The 22,432-nt window shown below is 40.1% G+C and overlaps 1 protein-coding gene across 1 annotated transcript in view; it reads left to right on the forward strand.

Moving 5' to 3' along the window:
- The window catches only part of LOC311496464 (semaphorin-7A), a gene marked incomplete at its 3' end in the record, with an annotated part of 39,078 nt that extends 20,052 nt beyond the window's left edge, over window positions 1-19,026 (forward strand). Inside the window, exons 6-14 of the mRNA XM_084556338.1 lie at window positions 1,872-1,979; window positions 2,284-2,423; window positions 4,544-4,722; window positions 5,646-5,754; window positions 5,940-6,147; window positions 14,444-14,559; window positions 15,081-15,253; window positions 15,716-15,771; window positions 18,680-19,026. Of these exons, the coding sequence (XP_084412464.1) occupies window positions 1,872-1,979; window positions 2,284-2,423; window positions 4,544-4,722; window positions 5,646-5,754; window positions 5,940-6,147; window positions 14,444-14,559; window positions 15,081-15,253; window positions 15,716-15,771; window positions 18,680-19,026 (1,436 nt within the window). The remainder of the gene's footprint in view (window positions 1-1,871; window positions 1,980-2,283; window positions 2,424-4,543; window positions 4,723-5,645; window positions 5,755-5,939; window positions 6,148-14,443; window positions 14,560-15,080; window positions 15,254-15,715; window positions 15,772-18,679) is intronic.
- Window positions 19,027-22,432: the final 3,406 nt, after the last annotated feature.

Consider the following 22,432-nt stretch of genomic DNA (forward strand, 5'->3'; position numbering starts at 1 on the left):
ATTTAGCTGCTTAGGGAACTGGAAAACTGAGTTTAGTGTTAAATCCCAAATTGGTCCCCAAGGGCTTTTGTATCTGTATAGTGTGGTGTAAGATTTCCTACCCTTATGTTTCTTTTAAATGGGTGATAACTATGTTCATGAGAAGGGCTCCCCGCTCTGGTATTCACAATCTTGTGACTGGAAAAAGTTATTTTATGTCCAAGTTCACAAGTTATGACGTGTTCACTGACGTTTTCTATAATGACGGAGGTTAATGGTAAGTTAATATTTTGTGATTCAGTTGTATAGAGATTCCTTTGTAATTTTATATCTCTGAGTAAAATATTATTTTTTTTTGTTTTTCACCAAAGTTGTGCCGTTGTATCTTCTACATTAAGTTGCAATGTTGTTGGCTTGCTAAATGGCAGTGCTGTTCTCGCTAACCTACGCACGTTGCATACGCGGGTGCCAGCCATTTATACTTGTGCACTCGTCAGTCTGGCTCACTCTGTAAAAACGCTACCCAAACACTAGTCCGCACTGTCTTTTTTTGCCCGTTGGGTTAATTTTTGTTTCTACTACCTTCTTCACTTTCTACTTCCTGCTTCACTTTCAGCACTGGCGTCTGAAACTTTTTTGCAACTTTCACCAAAGATGAATCCTACAAACCTCCTCAGTTAACCTTTCTTTGATGTGTTCCATCGTTATTGATCCAAAACAATCAATTCAAAAAATTGTGGAGATGTAGAAGCAGCCGGAAATACTAACATTTCTGGGGAGGTGCACGTCAGGCTTGGCCGTTACGGTCTGCGTAGGACATGGGCTGTCACTTTAACTACGGAATCAAATTGATGCGGAGGTATAAACCGCGCATTAGGGTTGATGTACCCATTTGAATCAAAAATATTTTGTGAACACCTCTTCTCATGTTGCAACCATAGGTTTTCAAGGTCCATTTGAAGGCAAGAAGGCAGAAGTTAAAAACACGTCCAACCCCCATAAAGTGGAAGAAAAAAAACGGAAAAAATAAATTAAGCAAGTACACAGATGCACTTTGGCAGATCATATATGAAATTTGTCAAGTGAAGAACAAAATGAAGGCATCACACCACCCTGAGTGCCAAACAATCAAGAGACATATATCTGTCTACCGCTGTTGTATCATTGTGTTTGTGTCTATCAGTTTCACAAGATTGTCACATTTAATGCCTTGCTCCACTCCATGGGGAATGGAACTCTTAATGGCGTGATCATTTAGCAGTGCATCACATTAACGAAACTGGGATGCTTCTAATTAAAGTGACCTTTCAGTAGTTTTAGTGCTTGATGACAGGCACACACAAACAGTCTGTTTGCTAAACCATCTAACGCAGATGGATTGTTTTAAGAGACACTCTCATCAGTAAGAGGTGAGTTTGCGCTGCAGGATGCTCTTCCATCGATTGTGGAAGCAAAGAGGCAGCACTTCGCTTGAGCTGAGCGGCATTCAAATAACAATCAGTCCTAATTAAGATGTTACTGCCGCGATTTCAAATGCTTCCCCCTCTGCATTGCTATGGAGACAGAACTCTAAGTGGTTTTGGAGGAATATGTTGACTGGTAGTTGCTCAACTGTGCAGAAAGCTTTCCTGCCTTGATGTCTTCTTTGCTTTTGCTTTACCCCCCCTCCCCCTTTTTTTATTCTGTATTTGTTCTCTTTTTGCTTTCACACTCTGTGTTTAGTATTCTCTTCTCAGTATCTTCCTCTCCTCTGGCCTCAGTCAATCCCCTTCTGTGTTGCTCCAATCTCTCTCCCTCTGAAACTTGCACTGATCCATCAAATTTACTGTGTGCCCTCTCTTTTTTTCACCCTCCATTCACCCTCTCTTATGCTTTTTTCTGTGCCATCTCAGACGGGAGTCTGTATTCTGCTATGTCGTCGGTGGAAGGTCACGCTGGCACGATCCGGCGTACGTTTGGCTCCCAGAAACTCCTGAAGACAGAGAACATTTGGCTGCTAAGTGAGTAGGAGTAGGATAGTCACGCAGACACCATACAGGTTTAGACTAATGCATATGGAGATGGTGGGTGGTACTCTCTGTAAATCATCTACTATCATTCCCATGGGGAAAACATGTAGGTGTATTCGCTGTCAGAAACCCATCCATTTTGATGAGCCATTTATCCTCATGTTGATTTACGCAGTATCATTTTAATATTGTCAGTCCTACTTTAAACCAAAACTAATTTACAATCATGAAATAAAGCTACACTTACTGCAAGAGATGTCTTGGATATCTTGACTCATGTAACTCTCATTGTCAGATCCGCAGTTTGCCGGTGCAGCCATAATCCCATCTTCGGAAAAGTTCAAGGAGGAGATCTACTTCTTCTTCAGTGAGATCAACAAGACCGCCAGAGTGGATGAGGAGCCATACAGGGCCCGTATAGGCCGAGTATGCACGGTAAGACAAAAATCACACTTACATTGCCTGTAATTTTTTAAAAGTCCAGTTTTTTTAATTAGTTCGAAGCATAGGGTGTAGAAAAAATGGGTCTCCACTTCGTCCCAATGGCCAAACTGACGCTAGGATTCCAGGGATACGGGCAGTGCCATCTTGCGTGTTTGGAGCATAGACTGTAAATTAAGATGGATGGCAGAACAGCTCCTCAAAAGTGATAGCCAAATAATCAAGAATTAAGAAAAACCTTTATTTGTCCTGCAATGGGAAAATTGCAGTGTACAACAGCATACAAAAGGGCAGAAAAAATATCAAGAGTAAAAAGTGTAGGGTATAAAAGATAAACAATAAAATAAAATATAATGAACATATTGCACAGATGGACCAGGTGTAACTGGGGTATGAAGTTGTACACAGTACATGGTAAGTAGTAAAAGTGTGGAACCTTGAGGAGTGATAATATTGCATATTAAGCATGTTCGTTGTGGAGCCTAACAGCAGCAGGAAGGAAAGACCTTCTGAATATTTCCAGCTACTCTCCTTGCTTTTATCTTCCTGAGCTCTTTTCTCACCTGGTCTCCTGTGAAGCACGGGGTGGGGGATGAGTGGGTCCATCCTGGTGTGAAGTGGTTGTATGTGAGCCAGGTGTCAGCAAGTGAGTGAGCGGCTGCATGGGGGGAAGAGTGGGTGCTTGCTCAAACATATTGAAATGTAGTTTAGATCGTTGACCCACTGCCGATCCGAAATGGTTTCCAGGCTTCTCCACACCCCCCTCTGATGTTCTGTCGCTGCAGCTGCTTCTCCATCTTCCTCCTGTAGCTGGCCTTTCCCTCCCTGATCTTCCTTCTCATCTCCTTCTGCACAGTCCTCAGTTCCTCCTTATTCCCTGATCTGAAAGCTCTCTTCTTCTCCTTCAGCAGAGCTTTAATATCAGGGTTAATCCATGGCTTGTTATCTGAGAAGCACTGGAGGGAACAGTATTCTCAAAGCAGATTTTCCTGTCGGCCCATGGATTTGAACCCGGAATGTTCTTGCTGTGAGGCATCAGTGCTAACCACCAAGCCACTGTGCCGCCCCCACTCCTTACAAGTTCCCTTTTTTTATACTTTATAAGGTGAATCTGACCTGGATATAGGATTTACAAGTGCTGCTGCACAGGTCTGGGAACAAACTTGTAAGCATGTTGCCTTTCACAAAACCTTCCAATCAGTAATGTCAAAGCAGACATTTCTTAATTAGCTTTCAAAGATAAGACATCCGGGGTGTCCTTCGTGATTCATGATTTATTCTCTGAATTAATCTTGAAATGAATGTCAAACTTGGGTCCAAATCAAATTATATTTTATTTTTACTGATGGCTCTGTCTCAAGCATTCATGGAATTTCTTAATTTGGTTTTACCAGATGAATGTCATCTCATCTAACCTCTTCAAAATTAAGAAGTAAGCAGTACACCTGACTTTATCTTGTTAAACTTTGCAATGTGTTATAGATATAAATTTTAAGCTTTTGAATATCACTAAACAGCGTTGAGATGACATGCATGTCAAGGGATGGGACAAACTCCATGCCATGATATGATAAAAAAAAATCTAAAATGCCAGCAGATATCACACAACATGACTCCTACGCCATGCTGATATCCACACATACGATAACATGTACATGAGTCAGCTTTGGAGTATCTTGTAGAGAACAAGCTCTATATACTGTTTGCTATAAGTGTTTGTGCTAAGTTACAATAAATGCACCAGGTATCTTTCATTAAATATCTCCATTACTGTGTATTGTGGTAGCTGGTAAAACTGCATTCTCTTATGCCCTACTTTGCTGACTTTAGTGACTCTAGACTTGCTTTGTCCCACCTACCTACAGTCTTTGTGCTAAACCAGGTTACACACATGTTGAACCAGTGTCTGTGTATTAAATGCTCTGAGAAGTTGTGCAGTATTTCTGGTAAATTCCATGACATCACAGAGTTCTTTTCCAAAATACCAGAAAGAGGAAATACGTGGCCTGGGCTAGGGGATGGTATTTTGGAAGTGGACACAAAGAAATACTCATAATCATTTTGGAAACCTGTCTGGCGACTTCGTTGTCACAGTTCTTCTATGTCATATCCAGGTTGATGAAGGGGGCATCAGAGCCCTGCTGTCAGACTCTTGGACCACCTTTATGAAGGCACGGGTGATGTGCAGTGCTGGAAACAGTCAGCAGCAGTACAACAACATGAAGCAGGCGGTGGTGCTGACTGCTCAGGACAAAAGGGCTGGTGTCCTGTATGGCCTCTTTTCAAACGCATGGTGAGCTGGAACACAAACAAAACCCTTGAAGGTAAAACTCTGGAACCAGGGTTATCTAAGGTTCAAGCCTGTCAGTCGACTTAATAATTTGGTATATTCACAACAAACTGATAAATAGCACAAAGACACTTGTGCACCCACTGATTTTAAAACAAAGTTTGTCATGTTACATATGTTTTACTGTGACAGCAGTTTTCAGATGGATTCAAAATCTCAAATAGTTTCCACTAAGTATGCAAATCATGATCCACTGATATCAGTTATCATCCTAATACAAGTACAGAACAGAATGCTTTGTAATTTTCTTCAGTAGAGAGAAGCGTATTACTAAATGTATAATCAGATAAATGATGCATAATTTAAATTCCAAAATAAGTCAAATAAGTCTTTTATTCCAGTCACATACCAGCTAAAGTAAAACATTGTTCTTTTTCACATACAGTGAGTTATGAAGTTGTGCGTCTTTGTCCAGTGCAAACAAAAGAGAGATGCACTGGAATGTAGCAAGGACTGACGATAATCGCACTCTGCACTGACAAAATGGATTTTTAATTTTAACCACGGCTAAGCTTAAAGCTTGTTTCAGTTGGAGTCCTTTATCAGGTCACAGTTAAACACAATAGCATACAAACTAATACTGAACAAACTGAAAACAAGTTTTTAGGTGGACTTAACGGTGAGACTGAAGAAACAGGATAAAATACAACTAATTCAGTGACTGACGTTCCATACAGGACAAGATCAGAAAGCATGAACAAGAACCAGACCTAAAACAGGAAGTTTCACTTACTTAGGATGTCATATGAATGTTGAGACTATAGCATGAGTAGTTAGCTGACAATTTCAAGCTGATGATTGCCCTTATAACTGCTTGTCTTGCCTTTATTGTGAATATAATCATCCTTTTCTCCACCTCTGTTCAGGGGCAAAACAGTAATCTGTGCATACTCCATCGAAGATATTGACCATGCTTTCTCCACATCTAAACTGAAGGGCTACAGTAGTCCATTCGGCAGCAATCGCCCCGGGATGGTAAGAAAGAATTTTATTTATCTATTTTTTTGTCACTGTGCTGAGTCTGCAAAAAGACTGAATTGCTATTTTTGAAAGGCCCGAGCTGATAAAAGAGAAGCAATTTCAAGCTCATAGTCCGAAGGTGTTTTGTTTATTCAAGCGGGCATCCTGGTCTGAATCAATTACATCCTTTCTCTCCTCAGTGTGTCCGCAAAAACCCCTTGACAGCTGAAAGTCAAAACAACATCAAAAACCTGGGGGTAATCAGATACCACCCAGAAATTGAAGACGTGATTCGGCCTGTTGGTCCGGCTCTCGACCTCACCACGGATGACCAAATCACACATACAGTGGCGGACATTGTCCTGGCGGTCAACGACGAGCACTACAGCGTCCTGTACCTCGGAACAGGTGTGTGTGTGCATGCATCAGTGTTTGTTTTTAAAATCTATTTCCTGTGTAGCAGTATGCTTTTGGTGACACATCATATTTCTAAATTTGAATCTGGTGATTGTACTGACTTGTGGTTAAATAAGCAGCTTTGAGCTTTGAAAACAGTTCCCTGGGTGCTCACTTGGATGGGTTAAAAGTAGCGAACCCATTCCTTGTATGTGTTTTTTCATTCAGCACAAGCTGCCGCCTCATATGGCCACCTCTGCCTGTCGGTGCCCACTCACTCTGACCTTTATTTTAATACTAACACTAGCCTAAACCTAACTGTATGCAGATACTAACATATGTAGATCAACCACTGGAACTGGAGTCCCTGTTAAAGTTGCATTAATTATTTCAGATGTTAGAAAATAGAGGACTCTAAACAAGCTGAGAGACAAACCCATGCCATATTATTGTGCTTTGAATATGTGTGAAGATTCCAGTGCTTAAGTAAGGCAACTGGATTTCTTTAACAAACACAGATAGTCCTGAATAGAACCTGGAACTCTCCATGTGGCCGGTAGAACAGTGATTCTTCTTGTGAAACCCAAGAATCAAAAAAGTCCAGCTGCAGTGAACTGGGGCACTTTAGAATACTGAATGTCTAAAGGTAATCCAGCTAAATTGTATGATAATATAATATTATAAATCCTTTATTGATGCCTCGTGGGGAAATTATCTTCCTGCATATGACCCATCCATTCATTCACAGAGTAATGTGTACACTCAGCAGTAGGCTGAATAAAGGGTGAACTTTGAACAGAACAGAAAGTCAAAAGGAAATGACAGACCACTCAATCTTAGCAAAACAGCAAGTGACCTAGGCAAACCCTGCTGCAGCTGTCAGACCTGTGTGCTTCCTATAACCTAAAAAAAGGAAACTACTGCTAAAGCAAATAAACCAATGGGAATTTCACAAACTGCAGACTGATCACATAACTGCAGCTCTGTCATCCCCATGAGTCACAGAAAACTGGAGACATGTAGAGAACATATAGATTGCCACCAGCAGGTAAGAGAGTGCATAACACAAATGCTTTAATGAACAAAAGGCTCTTTCTAGTAGTATTTTGGGATCTGATTTGACATTGGAAAAAAAAATATTCTTCACAAGTGTTATACTTCAGGGACACAAAACCACGGAAGTCAGTCAAATACTCATGACAGTGGGCTTCATTTGAATAAATAAATAAATAAATGCGACGAGCGAGTAACTACACAAGGAGCACTTGACAACTGACAAGGAGAAGAGCTGGACTGATAAGTGCAAAATTTGGAGGAAAAACACAGAGAGGGAGGAAGTAAAACCACTAGAGACAAAGAAGGTAGGTAAGTACCAAAAGAAAACAGGACGTGATAAGACAATAGAACTCACACACAGAGATACCAAGGGAGACTTAGACAAGGAAACACTCAGAGGCACAAGGAACATATAAAAATGCTAGAAACACAAGAGAAGAAAGAAGGAAAAACAAGGAACTACAAGCCAAGGGAAAAAAAGCTCTTTAACCTCTAGATATTTCAGTTCAGTCCTCTGGTTACAAACTTTGCCTGCTTGGCTTATCAGCACTCTACAGCTGAAAACAGCTGCTTGATGTTGAGGGGAAAGTGTTTGGTCGCTGCAACTGAACCAAACAGTGAATGAGTTGCAGAGCCAAAACTGTGATGTCAAGAGTAACTACAAAGCTCTTTGGAGCTGCAGAAAACGTGTTAGATCTCTAAGCAAAACGTTCGTTGAACACGTTCATTCAACGCGTTCATATTTTTGTGAACTGTGAGCGTACACGTGAGTTTCGCTCAATCTGGAGTATATTATAACGATGTTCATCCCGTTCAGAAAAAAAAGAAAAAAAGGTTCACGACAGCTGTAAGCTGACGTGCAGTTTACGGCATACAGCATAGCTGGAGCAGCTGAAAGAGAAGCCGCCTCTGGCACCGCAGAAGCAGCTGGTCCACACAAGCATTTGAGTTATTTCCTAGTATATACAGTCAGTGGTTGAGAGAGCAGTACAGAACCTGGTGGGAAAAAATATGACAGGCTGGGGATGGATGGGCAGGTCAGTCAGAGATTCTATTGAACAAGAATAGCTTGAAGCTGTTCATTTGCAAAAAAAAAGAAAAAAAATGAACGCAAACTGTTCATTGTGGAGTCTATGATATATATATATATATATAATTCAAGAGTCGGGAAGTAAAAAGGTGTGTAAAAAGTCAAAATCTGTTCTGCTGAAAATCTAGTCAGACAATTGCTGGCCTTCACTCCTTCTGTGTGTTTAAAGCAGCCATTCTGAGCCGCTGCTGTTGCCCACAGCAGTTACTTCAAAAATTGTGTTGTGCCTCAGGGAGATTGCTATGGCAACCATCACAAGTCATATGCTCATGCGTGTATGAGTGTCTCGCCACTCTGAAGTTCACCAAAAGATGAGCAAAGTGTCATCTTTCAGAGTGCAATTTCTCACTGCTGCAGTCGATATGTGCTTGTCATTCATCAGGCCTTTCTGGGCTGGTTGTATTTTTAACACATGGCAAACAATATAGCATTAAAAAAGACAAGTTGATGGTCTCTCGCTGTGGGCTTTACAATCTGTGTCAGTAATAGGAGGGAAAGGATGGAGAGCTATGAACAGCCACGGTCTCTGTGGTGGCCTAAAAAGAAACTGGAGCAGTTTGAGTCACACTGGTATCCAAGGCCAGGGGAACAGGTTGTACTGATCTGCTGTTACACACTGACAGAATGCTTCTTGTTTTTTTTTATTACATTTTTTTTTCTTCAAGAACAGCGACTGACTCTTGATTAAAGGGTTGAAATCTAGGATTTCTCTTTTCAGGTTTAAAAGCATTCCTGTTTCCTGTTTTTCAGTATTGCATCACCTTCACTTCAACGCTATAAATATTCAGACCTTGTAACAGATCAAGCTCATCAATCTGCATAATTAATTCCCAACGAGCTCTTGTATCTGTACAAATAATGGAGAGAAGCTCTCATCTTGAAATAATTTAATCTTTAGTGAGTGAAGCAGACAGACAGCTCGTCCTGATGGATCGCTGCATTAGAGCAGTCTGAACCAATCAGAGGCGGACAAGCCAGGGTCCACCTCGAGACCAGTGACAGTGAAATCGAAGCAGATGCATTTTGGGCAGCCAGGGGTATTAGTCTTCCCTGGTGATGGAAATTCCAATAAATATCTTTCACAAAAAGACTGTGCTGTTAAACAAGCGGTGGCTCATATTAGCATGGTAGCCAAGAGAGCAAATATCACTGTTCGAACAATAATTACCATTGAAAGGGATGAGCTCATCCTCAACAAGGGTGCTCCAGTTGAAGACCAGATAAACTTAATTGAATTAGCCGGCTGTAAAGGGACTCTGGTGCATGTTTCTGTTTGGGCTAATGCATTTTGTCTGGTGAGAATACTCTTTCAAAATCAGACCAAACACCAACATTTACTCTATACACACAGCAGATGTCCTGCTTAAATTACTCCCCAACTAATTTTATGCAGTGTTTCCCTCCACATACATTTGGGGTTCCTTTTAATTCATGTTAAAACCCCTATTTAAACAGGGCATCTAACTGATGAGTATTATTAAGTGTAAATGGACAGATTTTTTTCTACTTATATCTCTGTGTACTAATGAGCCCCAGGAAGAGTAGTAGCCATATTAGTGAAACAGAAATCCTTTTAATGGCAAGCAATTCAGATTAAGAGCTTTTTCAAAAGGGTGATATCACCCCAGTATCAGGCTGGTATACAGTAGGTATAGGTATAAATAAGATTAAAAAGAGGACTGTGTCTGAAAACAAAATTATTCCAAGTTTATGGTCTGCAGTTTGGTTTTAAAATGATGGAAGAAAAGAAAAATGCAGAGCAGATTGCAAGCTAGCAAACAGAATTTAAACAATACTGGATTCAAGACTGTCAGATAATTGGTGTGTTTTATAAGGGAGAAATGCAGAATATATTAGCCTCCAAGGAAGCACATGACGGGGTAAGCACAAAATTATTTTTATTTTCCATTTATAGAAAAACTAGACAGGACACATTCATCTCATTATTTTAACAGAGAATAATTGTAATGTTAATGTTTTTACTTTTATTTTTTCCTATCACCAAATAAAAAGTGGGACAGATTGAGCAGAACTATAGCTGCAAATATCCATTTTTTTATCACAGTCTTTAATTAAAACATCAGTGGATCATTTTCAGATGAAATTTACATCCACCACCACCGCCACCATCAGTTGATTTGTTACCATACACTTTTTGCAAGATTTGTGATATATTTTTCACTCCGTTGTGTGTCATATTTCTGCACAATTTAAGAAAGTGAGAGCTGTAATCTTAGCTGTTATGATAAACCATATTTCCATGTTTATCTTCTCTCCGTTTGTCTTCTCATCTCAACGCTTATCGACTCAAGTAGAGTGACTCAGCTTTTGGTGCCATGCAAAAGTGAATTTTGTCGGTGGCAGAAAACATAGTTAATCCAACTTCCTCTCATCTTTCTCATTCCTGCACCCACAGAGGCACACATCTTGTTTATTTCAGTCACAGTTGCTTGGCAGTGATGTGTTTGGAGGCTGAAGGAAGTCACTTTAAAATGATGACCTAGAAGAAACTGACAGGGCAGTGCCATGGCCCTGATTAGCTAATTAGTGCACAATGTAGCCTGACTTTTATATCCATCTAACTGGCCTCTCTGGGACTCCCGCAAAAGATGCAGGCTGACAATCCTCAACAGACAAAGTAGATTGCCTTTTGATCACTGGTGGAGAAATAAGTAGAATGTATGCATATAATAACCAGATACTTCAATAGCTGTGATCTTCATAACATAGCCAACAAAATGTTGCAAGTTGCAAAAGAGCAGTTGCTCGACCAGAGTCCAAATGTAATGTTTCCTAAAATAAATGAATATGGTTGTTTTTAGTTCCTTGATCATTTGACTAATTAATTACTCAATGTTTTAGGCTACACTCAGGAGAAGAATGGACCATTTTGCAGTATTTTGGTTGCAGTGATAAGTAATTTCTATCTCTCTTAATGGTTGGTGTTTTAAGTATTTTCTGGTGGGTCTTCCTTCAGAGTCACTTTTGGTCAGAAGTGTCTTAAAAGGGAACTCCACCAGTTTTACACATTAAAATCTGTTGGTTTAGTATACAAAAAACAAATGTAAAAATAATTTTGTGCCTTCAAGGAGAGCTTCACTGAATCTGATTACTTGTGTCAGGTGGCAATGCTCTGAAATCCACAAGTATAAAAATATTATGAAAAAATTCTGAAGGCCCTCATATACAAAGGGCGCATATGCACAAAACTGTGGCATACGTTCTTTTTCAGAGCAAAGTTCAGATGTATGAAGAGTGAAATGACTGTGGAAACGTGCGGTGCCTCACGCCAACTTCATGGCTGGCGTACGCACGTTTCTACAGCTGATGTTCCTTTGATGACACTTGAGGTGATGCTGGGAAACTGTTATAATAAATAAACATAAAAACAATTAGTCCTCAGATTGAGTGATGTGCACATCAGAGACACATGAACTATTAACACTGATGAATAATTAACACACCCACGTGTCTGCAATTTTATGAGTGGATATAAAAGCATGCACAATTGTAAATGGTGGAATATGAAGAAAGCATGTGTTCAGAGACAGAGAGGATTTACTGGCACATGATAACAACTAGCTCAGCTGCTTTAGGTTCCCGAGGGCAATCCTCCTGGAAATGTGCGCAGAGATGTGGCCGGCCTTGGAGCGCGACACAGCGAGGGGCAATGTGCTGCCTATATCCATACAGGTGCTGGCCACACTGGGGTTCCTAGCAACCGGGGCATTCCAGAGGGAGCTGGCTGACTGATCAGGACTGTCAGCCAGGTATATCAAATTCCCATACAATGCAGCTGAAGAGGTCAACATAAAACCACAATTTGCAGCGAGAGTCAGTTTTCCAAATGTTAATCGGAGCTATCGACACACATTGCTATAAAAGTGCTATCACATGATGAATTTGTATATGTCAACAGGAAACATTTTCATTCGATCACTGTACAGATCATATGTGATGCGCAAATGCAATTAACCAACATTGCGGCAAGGTGGCCTGGGATGGGTGTCTACTGAGTGGTATGTACAGTCCATACGCTCCTTGACTACTGTCCGGGGCATGAATACCACAATAAAGATTTGTCCAATAACAACTTAATTCCTAGTATGCTGGGATCTAGACAAAGATGGGTCTATGAAAAGAAAAATGCAAACCATCCAAAGGATCAACAGCTGGTCAGTGGAGTTCAACAGACCAGCTATAACTGATTACGAGCATGTTGTGCCAGAGCCCTTAAGAGTTGCTTCAGAAAAAGCAACATAGGGTTTATGAAATGCTGCTGGCCTTTATAAGTCAGTGGAGAAACTGGGGTTGTTAGTCTCTGATTCAGAAAAGACCTCAACAGGCTATAGTAAAAGATTTCCTTTTTCCCTGTAACTCACTGCCAGACTGACCAACAGAGAACGTAAAGCTGCTTGGACGATTTCAGTCATGGAGGTGATACATCAGAAAGGTCCCCTTAGGCAGCTTAGAAGGAATGTTAGGGGCTTGCTCTTGTTTCAAGTTGACTTTATGTTTGAGTTCAGAAGCTATTTTCTTTTCACACATTGTGACTCTTGAGGTGCCAGTAGCTTAAAGGTTACAGAGGCAGGCCGAGGTGGTACCTGGCTGGGTAAAATATAAACTGGACTAGCGAACGATTGTACTTTAACAAGAAGGGATCTTGTTAGTAGAATAAGGAGAGTTTGAATCACAGCTGCAAAAATGTGTTATACTGTGTGTTAGCTGTCTGTACAATAATCAAAGCTTTTAGACAATAAGTACAAGTCGCTGCACAGATGTGACAGGGTTGTGGAGTTTACTCCAAAAGAACATCACTCTCAGCAAACCCTCTCTGGATAAATATAAAAACAGATTCAATCTGCAGATGCCACATGAGTTCAGCGTTGTCACCCTTTCCCCCTTCAGAGTGTCTTGCAGCTATCTTTGTGCAGATACACTGCTGATGAAAGAGCTGAAAATAGGTGTAGTCAGGACTGAAGAGTCATAGAAATCATCAAGAAAGTAAACTGCATACAACGGGAAATGTTATCTTTGACTACAGAGAATAAAAAATATTTGAAATCTATGAAGAAGACAAGGCAGTTTGAAGACAAAAAAGTCCAAGTGACAGCAAGAACCTGGCTGCCTAATTACTAATGTGCCTCAGAGAGGAGGGAGCATTCAGGAAACGAGGATGTGAGATAAAAAGGTATCACTGTAATCACATTTTCACAGTGGGGGAGGAAGAATTATCTAGGATGTGACAAAAGACAACACAAGCTGGATAGTATTTTCTGCAGGGAGCCTTTAATTCTGTCAATTTATTTGGCAAGGAAGAAATAAAAAGGAACACTGTGCAGTCAGGGCAGAATGTGTTCATTGGCTTTGTGTCCAGTGAAACAGACAGAACCAAAAAAAAGTATTGTTAAATAAAATAATATTGAGAAATGCTAGATCCTGTAAACCGTCTATAACAGCTCATTGTATGAAGCAAAGTGATGGCTCACAGCTAAAATAATGACTGATCCATTTAATGTATTAATGTCTTTATTCATGCTTGAATGATAAACAAGCCTCCCGTCACTAGGTGACAGCAGTGCTCAAACTACTCAACATACTTCATGAGGCATACTTCATCATGCTCATGCTCAACTGAATTTTTATTTTTTATTTTTTTTCCAAAGACACGCACACGCACAAGTTCAAGAAGTATTCCTTAGTATTCCCTCCTAGGAAATTATGTCCATATTGTTGTCTCTATATCTTATTTGACAGTCAAATATTATTACATGACAGGACATTGTGGGCAGTGAATGAGTTAAAGAATGGTTTTGAAACACCTGAAAATACTGATGTGTTCTGGCATTAATAGTAATAGGTATTAGGGGTTGTACCGACTGCTGTGCCATGATGCATTAAGCAGGAAGTCACCTAGCAAACTAGCAGCGGTTCATCAAGTGTCATTAAAGATGAAGCCTATTCTACCATGACATACAGAATATGTAAGACAGTCCTGAAATACAACGAAAGTAATACTGCAACAGTAGTAGCCCTCCAAACTGGAAAAGACAATATTTAACACATGACTCCAACAATGTGTCTTTTTTCAGGTAAGACTGCAGACCTGTGATCCCTCCCTCCCCTACATTTACAATGTCTCCTCTTTATTTGTTTCTACAGAACAAGGCAAAGTTCTCAAAGTCCTTCACACCAGCGAGGAGGCCTTCATCATATCTCAGTACTCCCTTTTCCACAATGAGGGCCCCGTTCTGAACATGGCCATCGACTCCCAAAAGGTATGAGTAATACTGTTGCACCGTGTAGAGGGTGGCTTCATCTGCATTTTCATCATAAATAATACATCAGGGCTTGAACAATGCTGGAGAAGGCTGCAAAACCCCCTTGTGCATGTACTGAAGATTAATGACATTAAGCTGCAGCTGTGACCAGATGAGAAAAAGGGAAAAATGTGTTTTTCACAGTTTCTTGTATAATTTGTTAAGAATTACTTGTTAATGAGATAAAAAAAAAAAGATAAAATAAGATAATTCATGTTTTCATTAAGGCTTTTTCAGAGCCATAGATGATGATCAGATGATCATTTCACTTAAAAAGTAATTTTAAAAAATGGTCTAAGAAGTGAAATAACTACAAAAGTGATGGTCCGTTACCCTAAAAATCAAATATGCTTTCAGCTTTTTTGGCAGAGGAATGGTCTTCATCTGACTTGCAAAACATTGGTTGATATATTTCAGTAATATCCATGTGGTCATTGAGTCCAAAAGGCACATACTATATCACATATTTTCCTCCTCAGGGACACTTGTATGTTGGTACGGCGATGGAGGTCCAGCGACTGCCACTGGCTGACTGTAGTCGCTATGGCAACACATGCAGGGAGTGCATCCTTGCCCGGGATCCGTATTGCGCCTGGGACAAGGCCAGGAGGAAGTGCATCGCCATCCCGCCTGGATACAACGTCACAACTGGGTATGATTAGATATGACGTCACTGCTGCAGAGCTATTGGCCGCTTTTACTTGAGCCGGCAGGAGATAAGAGGCAACGCAATTTTAAAAACACAGCCTCAGTACCGTCAGACGTAATGAGATGATATTAGATGATGAAATTTGCTTTAGCTACAAAGTAACTGCAGTTCAAAGAATAACACGACAACCACCAAAATCCCTAAAGAACTCCATAACTAATATGTGGACTGTGTTTAATTTGGTTAAGAAATTCCAGGGTTGCGTTTCCATTTCAAATATAGGAAAATCAATCATGCTATAATAAGTTTTTGAGTCCTTTCTCCTTTTTTCCCGTCTCAACATTGTCGAATGATTTGTCTCTGCATGTTTTAATTTGTGACTAACAGCGGGTTGATGCAGAGACTCATAAATCATTTGTGGTAGTATTTCATGCTTCTAATATGTCCTCTATTATTTTTTAACAGGACACTCATTCAGAATCTGGACCATTCGAACTCCTCAGTTTGCGGGGAAGCAGCCGGTGAGCCCTTATCTGTTCTCTCCCACTCTCTCTGGATCTTAATTAAACTGAACAAAAAATGAACCTCTCTGAGCAGCTACAGTACAAAGATGATTATCATATAATTGAACAGTCCAAAAACCCACAGGGTGAGACTTTTTTTTTTTTTTAACGGCTTGGCCTGTTTCACAGCTTAAAACCCAGTTATAAGCTCGTCTAATCGTGACAACTACAAGCCTCTGAAGGGACGGCTATCTACTCAAGTGATCTGACTTTAACACTGCATTTATTCCCAGTTGTGTCACTGAGGCCACATGTTTTGCCTATGGACACAGTAACAAGTTTCGATCTGATTTCTCAGAAAATAGAGATTTAAAAATGTGAAGAAGCAATGTGTTTTAATCTTTTAACTGATATCTTGGAGCAAAGGAATAATAGGAAGGCAATTACACAAAACACCACCAAGTTTTATAGTAGGCTTTGTCATATTTATTTTCAATTGCTTTCTATTTTTCACGTAGTAAAAAAACAGCGAGCCATTCTCAGTGATGGGTTTTTCACTTCTAAACCCTGCGTTCTTGGACTTGATCACTGTTATCCCTGCCAATGTGTTCCAGTTTCACACAGAGTTGTGTTTACAGTGATAACATTCAGAATCCAGTACTGCTGTTTTTGGTGTTCACCAAAAGCAAGCTTCTCATTTTTAGCTGGCAGCTATGAATGAGTTGCAGCTACCAAGCAGGCTACTGTGACAACAACTCTATGGCTTGGCTGTCCAGCTGAGCTGATTCAGCATTATTCAACACTCAAAGGCTAAAACTCACTGAAGCCTATTACTATGCTCATCCTCACTCTAGAGTAAAGCAAGATAATGACAGATTGTCATTCAGTGAAACTGAAATCCACTATATTATAGACTATTTCTTGTCCTTGAGGATCCTTAAGATGATTACTTTTATGAGGTGTATGCATATGAATCTGAAAGCTTCACAGGCCTGCCATGTTTTGTGTAGTTAAGGTGCTAGTTTACAAAGGGTTACACATGTTTACCCTTTTGTTACACTTAGAAATATATATGGATATTTATTACATGATGCTGACTACATTCAGAGTTGACTGACCAGTTACTGTGTAATCATCAAACATTGGTCTTCACAACTTGATATTTCAACATTACCAAAATGGCAAAATAATTGTTGTTTGTATTCACAGCAGTAATTGATATCAAAACCACTAAAAACTACATTTTTGTAAGAGAAAAATATTTCAAAACGAAATATTTCTTACGATCTCTTTGGGGTTATGGGGGTTATGGCAAGAGCTCAGTTCTGTGTTGTTTACCTGCTAGTCAAACAGAGTAAGCAGCACTATACTGTCACCTGTATGATGTATCATGTATGATACATCAGTTTCTGAGACCTCTGCACCACCCAGTTAATCAAGACTTACCTGAAAAACCTGTACAATTTGGTACTTGTCATCTGTCCCCTGGTGGGTTTAGCCATGCTCCACAGTCAATAGCAGGCGTCCGTGAGCCATTTTCAAAATGGCTGCTTGCAAGGATTGGCTTTGAAGATTTTTGGAGGGAAATGAATTGCTAATTAATCATATGGATATCTACCATATGATTAGAATCTACCATATGATCTAGAAACCTATAATTCATACACTATATGTTATAGTAAAATTAGGTTGATAATTGACTTAATTCCATACGGTTACTAAATATAATTTTAATCTTTTTAGATATTTTTGGGTGATTTTTCTGTGCAACAGGTCATTATAATCTTTTCTCCTCCTCAGTTTTCACTAACACAATTAATGGACTACCATAACCTATTAAATATAGATTTACCAGTTCAGAGAAAAAAATCAGTCCCTCTTTGCCTGATCAAGGATTGAAACAGTCTACCACAAGGCAACATAAAAAGAATCCTGTTTGGGAAGAAATCAAATGAGATTTCTGGGGCTGTTAGGGACATTATTCAGAATTAGTCTCTCACATACACATGCCAAACCCTCTGTTGTGTTTGACATGTGTATATGAGGCTAATTCCATAAAAAGACATGTTTGTTTGACATTTATTTTTGTTCTGAAATCATATATTTTTTTTTTTTTAAAAGTGGTCAATCAGATTGATATAAATGCCTGACGTATTAAATATGATACCCAATCAAAATAATGAAATTAACATTGAAAAATGGTTATCAGTTATTTATTTTTGTTTAAACATCTTATAAGCACAAAAATTTAATTTCCTGATTGTTATTTACCATGTATGGCTTCAAAGGGTTGATGTGGACATCCTCCTCTTATTTTCTGTTGAAGATGCATACTTCTGGATGTTGTTGTCTGCATTTCTGTTCGTGCACAGTGGTCCCTTAGCTCAGGACCACTTTCTAGTTCTTCTGTTTATTTCTGCTAGGCATGAAACTAAAACTGTAATCACCTAAGACGTTTTCCCCTTTGCAAATCTTATATTGGGTTTACCCACCAGGGGGACCTTGCAGAAAAATGATCTGTGTTTCCATATTGACTGTTTAGCAAAGAGGGGTTGTATCAAACAGGTAATAATGTGGGACCTGCCTTAGGGCCTCCTCATTCAAATTAATATTGTGCTTTAATGGAACACATTCCCAAACTAATTTGCAATTAATCAAATAACCAACAGGGCACATAATGAATATGGGGACTACATGGACTTTGGGTCCCTGAACATTTGGGGCCCTGAGGCAGGTGCTCATGCTGCCAAGTTATTAAGCCTGGCATCTACAAAATAGTGTTGAGTGTTCAGAGCAACAAATATATATGAAAAAAAAATAGCTTTAAAATGGAATGAGTTATTTCTGTGTCCACAGAGAGAAGTACAATCAACATTTACAGTTAGACCGTTCAGGTGTAAAACTCCTTATTTCTATGTCACTACAGCTCTGAAGCTACGTCGTACTTCCCCAAGAGAAGTGATGGTTCAGTCCAACACCTCTGTCTTTCTTCCCTGCCCTGTGCGCTCCTTCCATGCAACCTACCGCTGGGAAAAGGACAACTGCATCAAGAACTACCCCTGCCTCTTCTCTGGAGACTTCTGTGTCCTGGGGCCAATGGTTGACACGCCTCTGAAGGAAGGTGTCTTTCGCTGCATGGCCACTGAAGATGGATTCAAGGTGGAGGTCATCTCCTTCAGGCTGGTCAATGATGGCAGGCTCCTGGCTGCCTCCCTTGCTTCCACCTTGGGGCCATCGCTCCTGCTCGCCTTGGCTACTCTGTGGCTTCATTAACTGCAGCTAATGCTAATGCTAACTCCTCATCCTTACTGCCTCCCAATGAAAGGAAAGACAAGGAGCCAGTGTTTGGAGGATAGGTTCGCAGAGCACTGAAATATATAGTTGGGTTGTACCTTTTTGTATTTTGGTTTTTAGTGAAAGAAGCAAGAAAATACAAATGAATAAGGGAGTAGAATTCTATATTTTTTAGCATAATGCAACATATCTGCAGCCGCAGCTGTCTTAACAAGATAAAAACTGGGAAATGTGTATCATTTAAACTAAAGTGACTAGGATTTATTGCCTATGAGCTGACGTCAAACCATAATTACGTGCTTTGCGAACCTTTCCTATCTGACTAAAAAAGCTAAACATATCCTATGAGTTGGGCAAAAAAACATCAATACCAGGCCAATTCTTTTTACCATTTCTCTACTTATTTTGAAATTGACTTGATTGTGCTTATTTGTGACGTGTAAACCTTTAATACTGCTCTTTCATCTAGTCATTCATCTTGTTAAACTTCATTGGTATAGCTCATTAGTACTTAGAAAATATGTCTGGTATTGAGATTTAAAAAGCCTTAACACTTCTGGGACATAAACTCCTAAGCACAATTTTGCGGTAAAGGCAGAATACTGCAGACTCGGTTGGACGTGGCGCTATAATTAGTGCAGCTGAGTCTAACAACATCGCTGGAAGGAAGTGTCAGCTTCGTGACAGGAACTAGGCGGATAGGCCAGAGCTCGTCCTCGAACATCACTGTGTCTCAGCACCTCCTTCTCAGATGACGCAGATTCTTGCAACTTTTTAGCAGATGGTATCAGACATCGTCATTACGCCTTGTTCACAGCTTTGTTTGTTGTATTTCCTTATACATGACATCATCTATCCTCCTCCCCTAGAGCATCAGAACACCGCATCGCCCACAACTCCTTACTGTTAGCAGTAAAGAGCTCAGAAGCATTCAACAGATAAATGTTAAATATTAATCTATTTAACAAAATCATTAATTCTAAGTCTAAAATCTGGGTGCAAGTCAACCAACAGTGATCTTGTTGCTAATTCTTGGTATGCTAGCTGCTGGCTATTAGTGCAAAAATCCAGTGTCCATCTTAAGGCTTTGGGAAATGGAGCGAACAGCTCTACGGCAAAGGGGAGTTACAAGCTGCAAATGAAATTCAATTTCTGTCAGCTTGACAATGCGTAAAGGTGTGAACAAGGTGTTACGCTATAGAAATTTCAGTGACTACCAATTAGAATAGGGGAAATGAAGTTTCATTTCACAGTTTGCCAGGAGGAAAAAAGGCTTGTACTTAGATCTGTGAATTTGTTTTGTATCTCATTGCTCTGCAGATGCTGATTTCTACCATTGCTGCCTACGTACTGTATGTGACAGTTTGTCTTGATGGTTTGGGTTATTATGCCATAGTTAGAACGTGATTTGTAACCACTGATGGCTTTGTCTCTTTCCCCAGAGACAACAGCACAAAATGGAAAAGGAAATATATTGTTAACTTTATGCTGTGAAACTAAAGGCTTGGCAGATTCCTACAAAATGCTTCACTGACGAACAACAGCAACCACAACCAGCCACGAGAACAATGGGTTTAGGATTAAACATCACGCCAATTTAATCTTACCTCTGATAACCTTGGAAAAAAATTATTAAGGAAACAGATTAAAGCTGAATGTAAAAAGAAAGTGCTGAGAATGTAGCTGCGGTTCAGCAGTACTGGAATGCCAAAAACCGTGCCAAACCTTATAAATACTAATCAGCTGACTAAAGGAATAGATATGGTGCGGTAACGAATTATGCAGCGGATTAGCATGTCCTCCAGAGCTCTGAGAATAGTCATTCATTAAAGGTACAGAAATCTGGTTGTGCCAAGCCTTTCACAGTGGCAGAAATATTGTCAATAGCTAATTAGACAATGGACCTGGCTCGACATGTGCTGTATTAAAGAATTCATTCAACACCGTTAGGGATTTGGGCAGCCAATATGTTCTCAAGTGTGAAAATCGTGAGTTGTGTTTCTCGCTCAGCTTGGTTGTGTGTTGCTGCTCGGGGATCTGCTTGCTTTCTGCATTGCACTGACGCGGGCTACTGACTGTGCCACAACAAGAAAAAAAAAACAAAGCTGTGTTAACCCTTATCTGCCCTGCGCTTATCGCTTCTTCTCATGTTCATTTGCAAAATCCCTTGCTCCATAACTTGCATAATATTTTGTGTCAGACAAACCCTGAGCATGTGTACAACATCGGTCTTCCTCACAGCCGAACTCACAAACCTACCGCAGCCCTAAGATGCTTAGTAATCATCTTGGTGTCTCTGTGTTAGGACGTTAACAGCCTTGATCCTGTCAGGGATCTTTGGCAAGATACAAACTCTACAAGCATAGATACACAGACACAGCATTTTACTGAATAACCTCCTTTATACTGTAACTGTAACTTCTCATTGCTGTATGTGTTGATGTGGTTTAATTTAGAAGGCACTGTGAGAAGCTAGCCCTGTGCTATCCAGTTCTGATCAGGCAAATATGTCTGGCATCATTAGCTCCTTCACTGTGCCCCATGTCCATACTATATACTAAAGGAGACCACCAGAAGAATAACGGCATCAGGAATTTGTTCTGGTGCTTTAAACGTTTACTGTATCTTCTGGTAATTAATCAGTGTAATAATGTCTCTCTCAGTAGCCAAATGACAGTCCTGCAGCTGCAAAACCTGTTAGTCATGGGGTCATGGTGGGTGACAGACAAAGTTAAGTCAGTTTGAAATGGTGTATTGACTGTCACCTACAAAGCATTGGTTTATTTTACCATAACTGTGATCTCTTACTCCAATTTTGAGGTTAAAGGTTGCAGATATGAGTCACACAAGCCATTTCGGCCTAGGACTTATTCTTGATATAAAAATCTAACTGAACTGAAAAAAAATAAATTAAATTTACAACATTTAGTAACAAAGCTGAACATACACCGATCAGGCATAACATTATGACCACTGACAGGAGAAATAAATAACATTGACCATCTTGTGACAATACAATGTTCTGCTGGGGAATTTTTGTACCTGGCATTCATGTGGATGTTACTTAGACATGTACCACCCACCTAGACCAGACCAGGTACCCCCACTCCATGGCAATGGCACTCCTTGATGGCAGCAGCCATCCCCAGCAGGATGCAGCCTGACACAGACGCACACAAAAGCAGTTTAGGAACAATTAAAAAAAAACATGAAGAACAGCACAAGGTGTTGACCTGGCCTCCAAATTCATTAGATCCCAAACCGATCAAGAGTAAGGGGGCATGATTCAGAGAGCCCCCTCCCCTCAACCCATAGGACCCATGGCAACATTCTGTTGCCAGACACCACAGGACACCCTCAGAAGGCTCATGTCCATTCTCTGATG

Source organism: Chelon labrosus (genome assembly GCF_963514085.1).
Source record: "Chelon labrosus genome assembly, chromosome: 12".
In the NCBI taxonomy this organism is placed as follows: domain Eukaryota; kingdom Metazoa; phylum Chordata; class Actinopteri; order Mugiliformes; family Mugilidae; genus Chelon; species Chelon labrosus.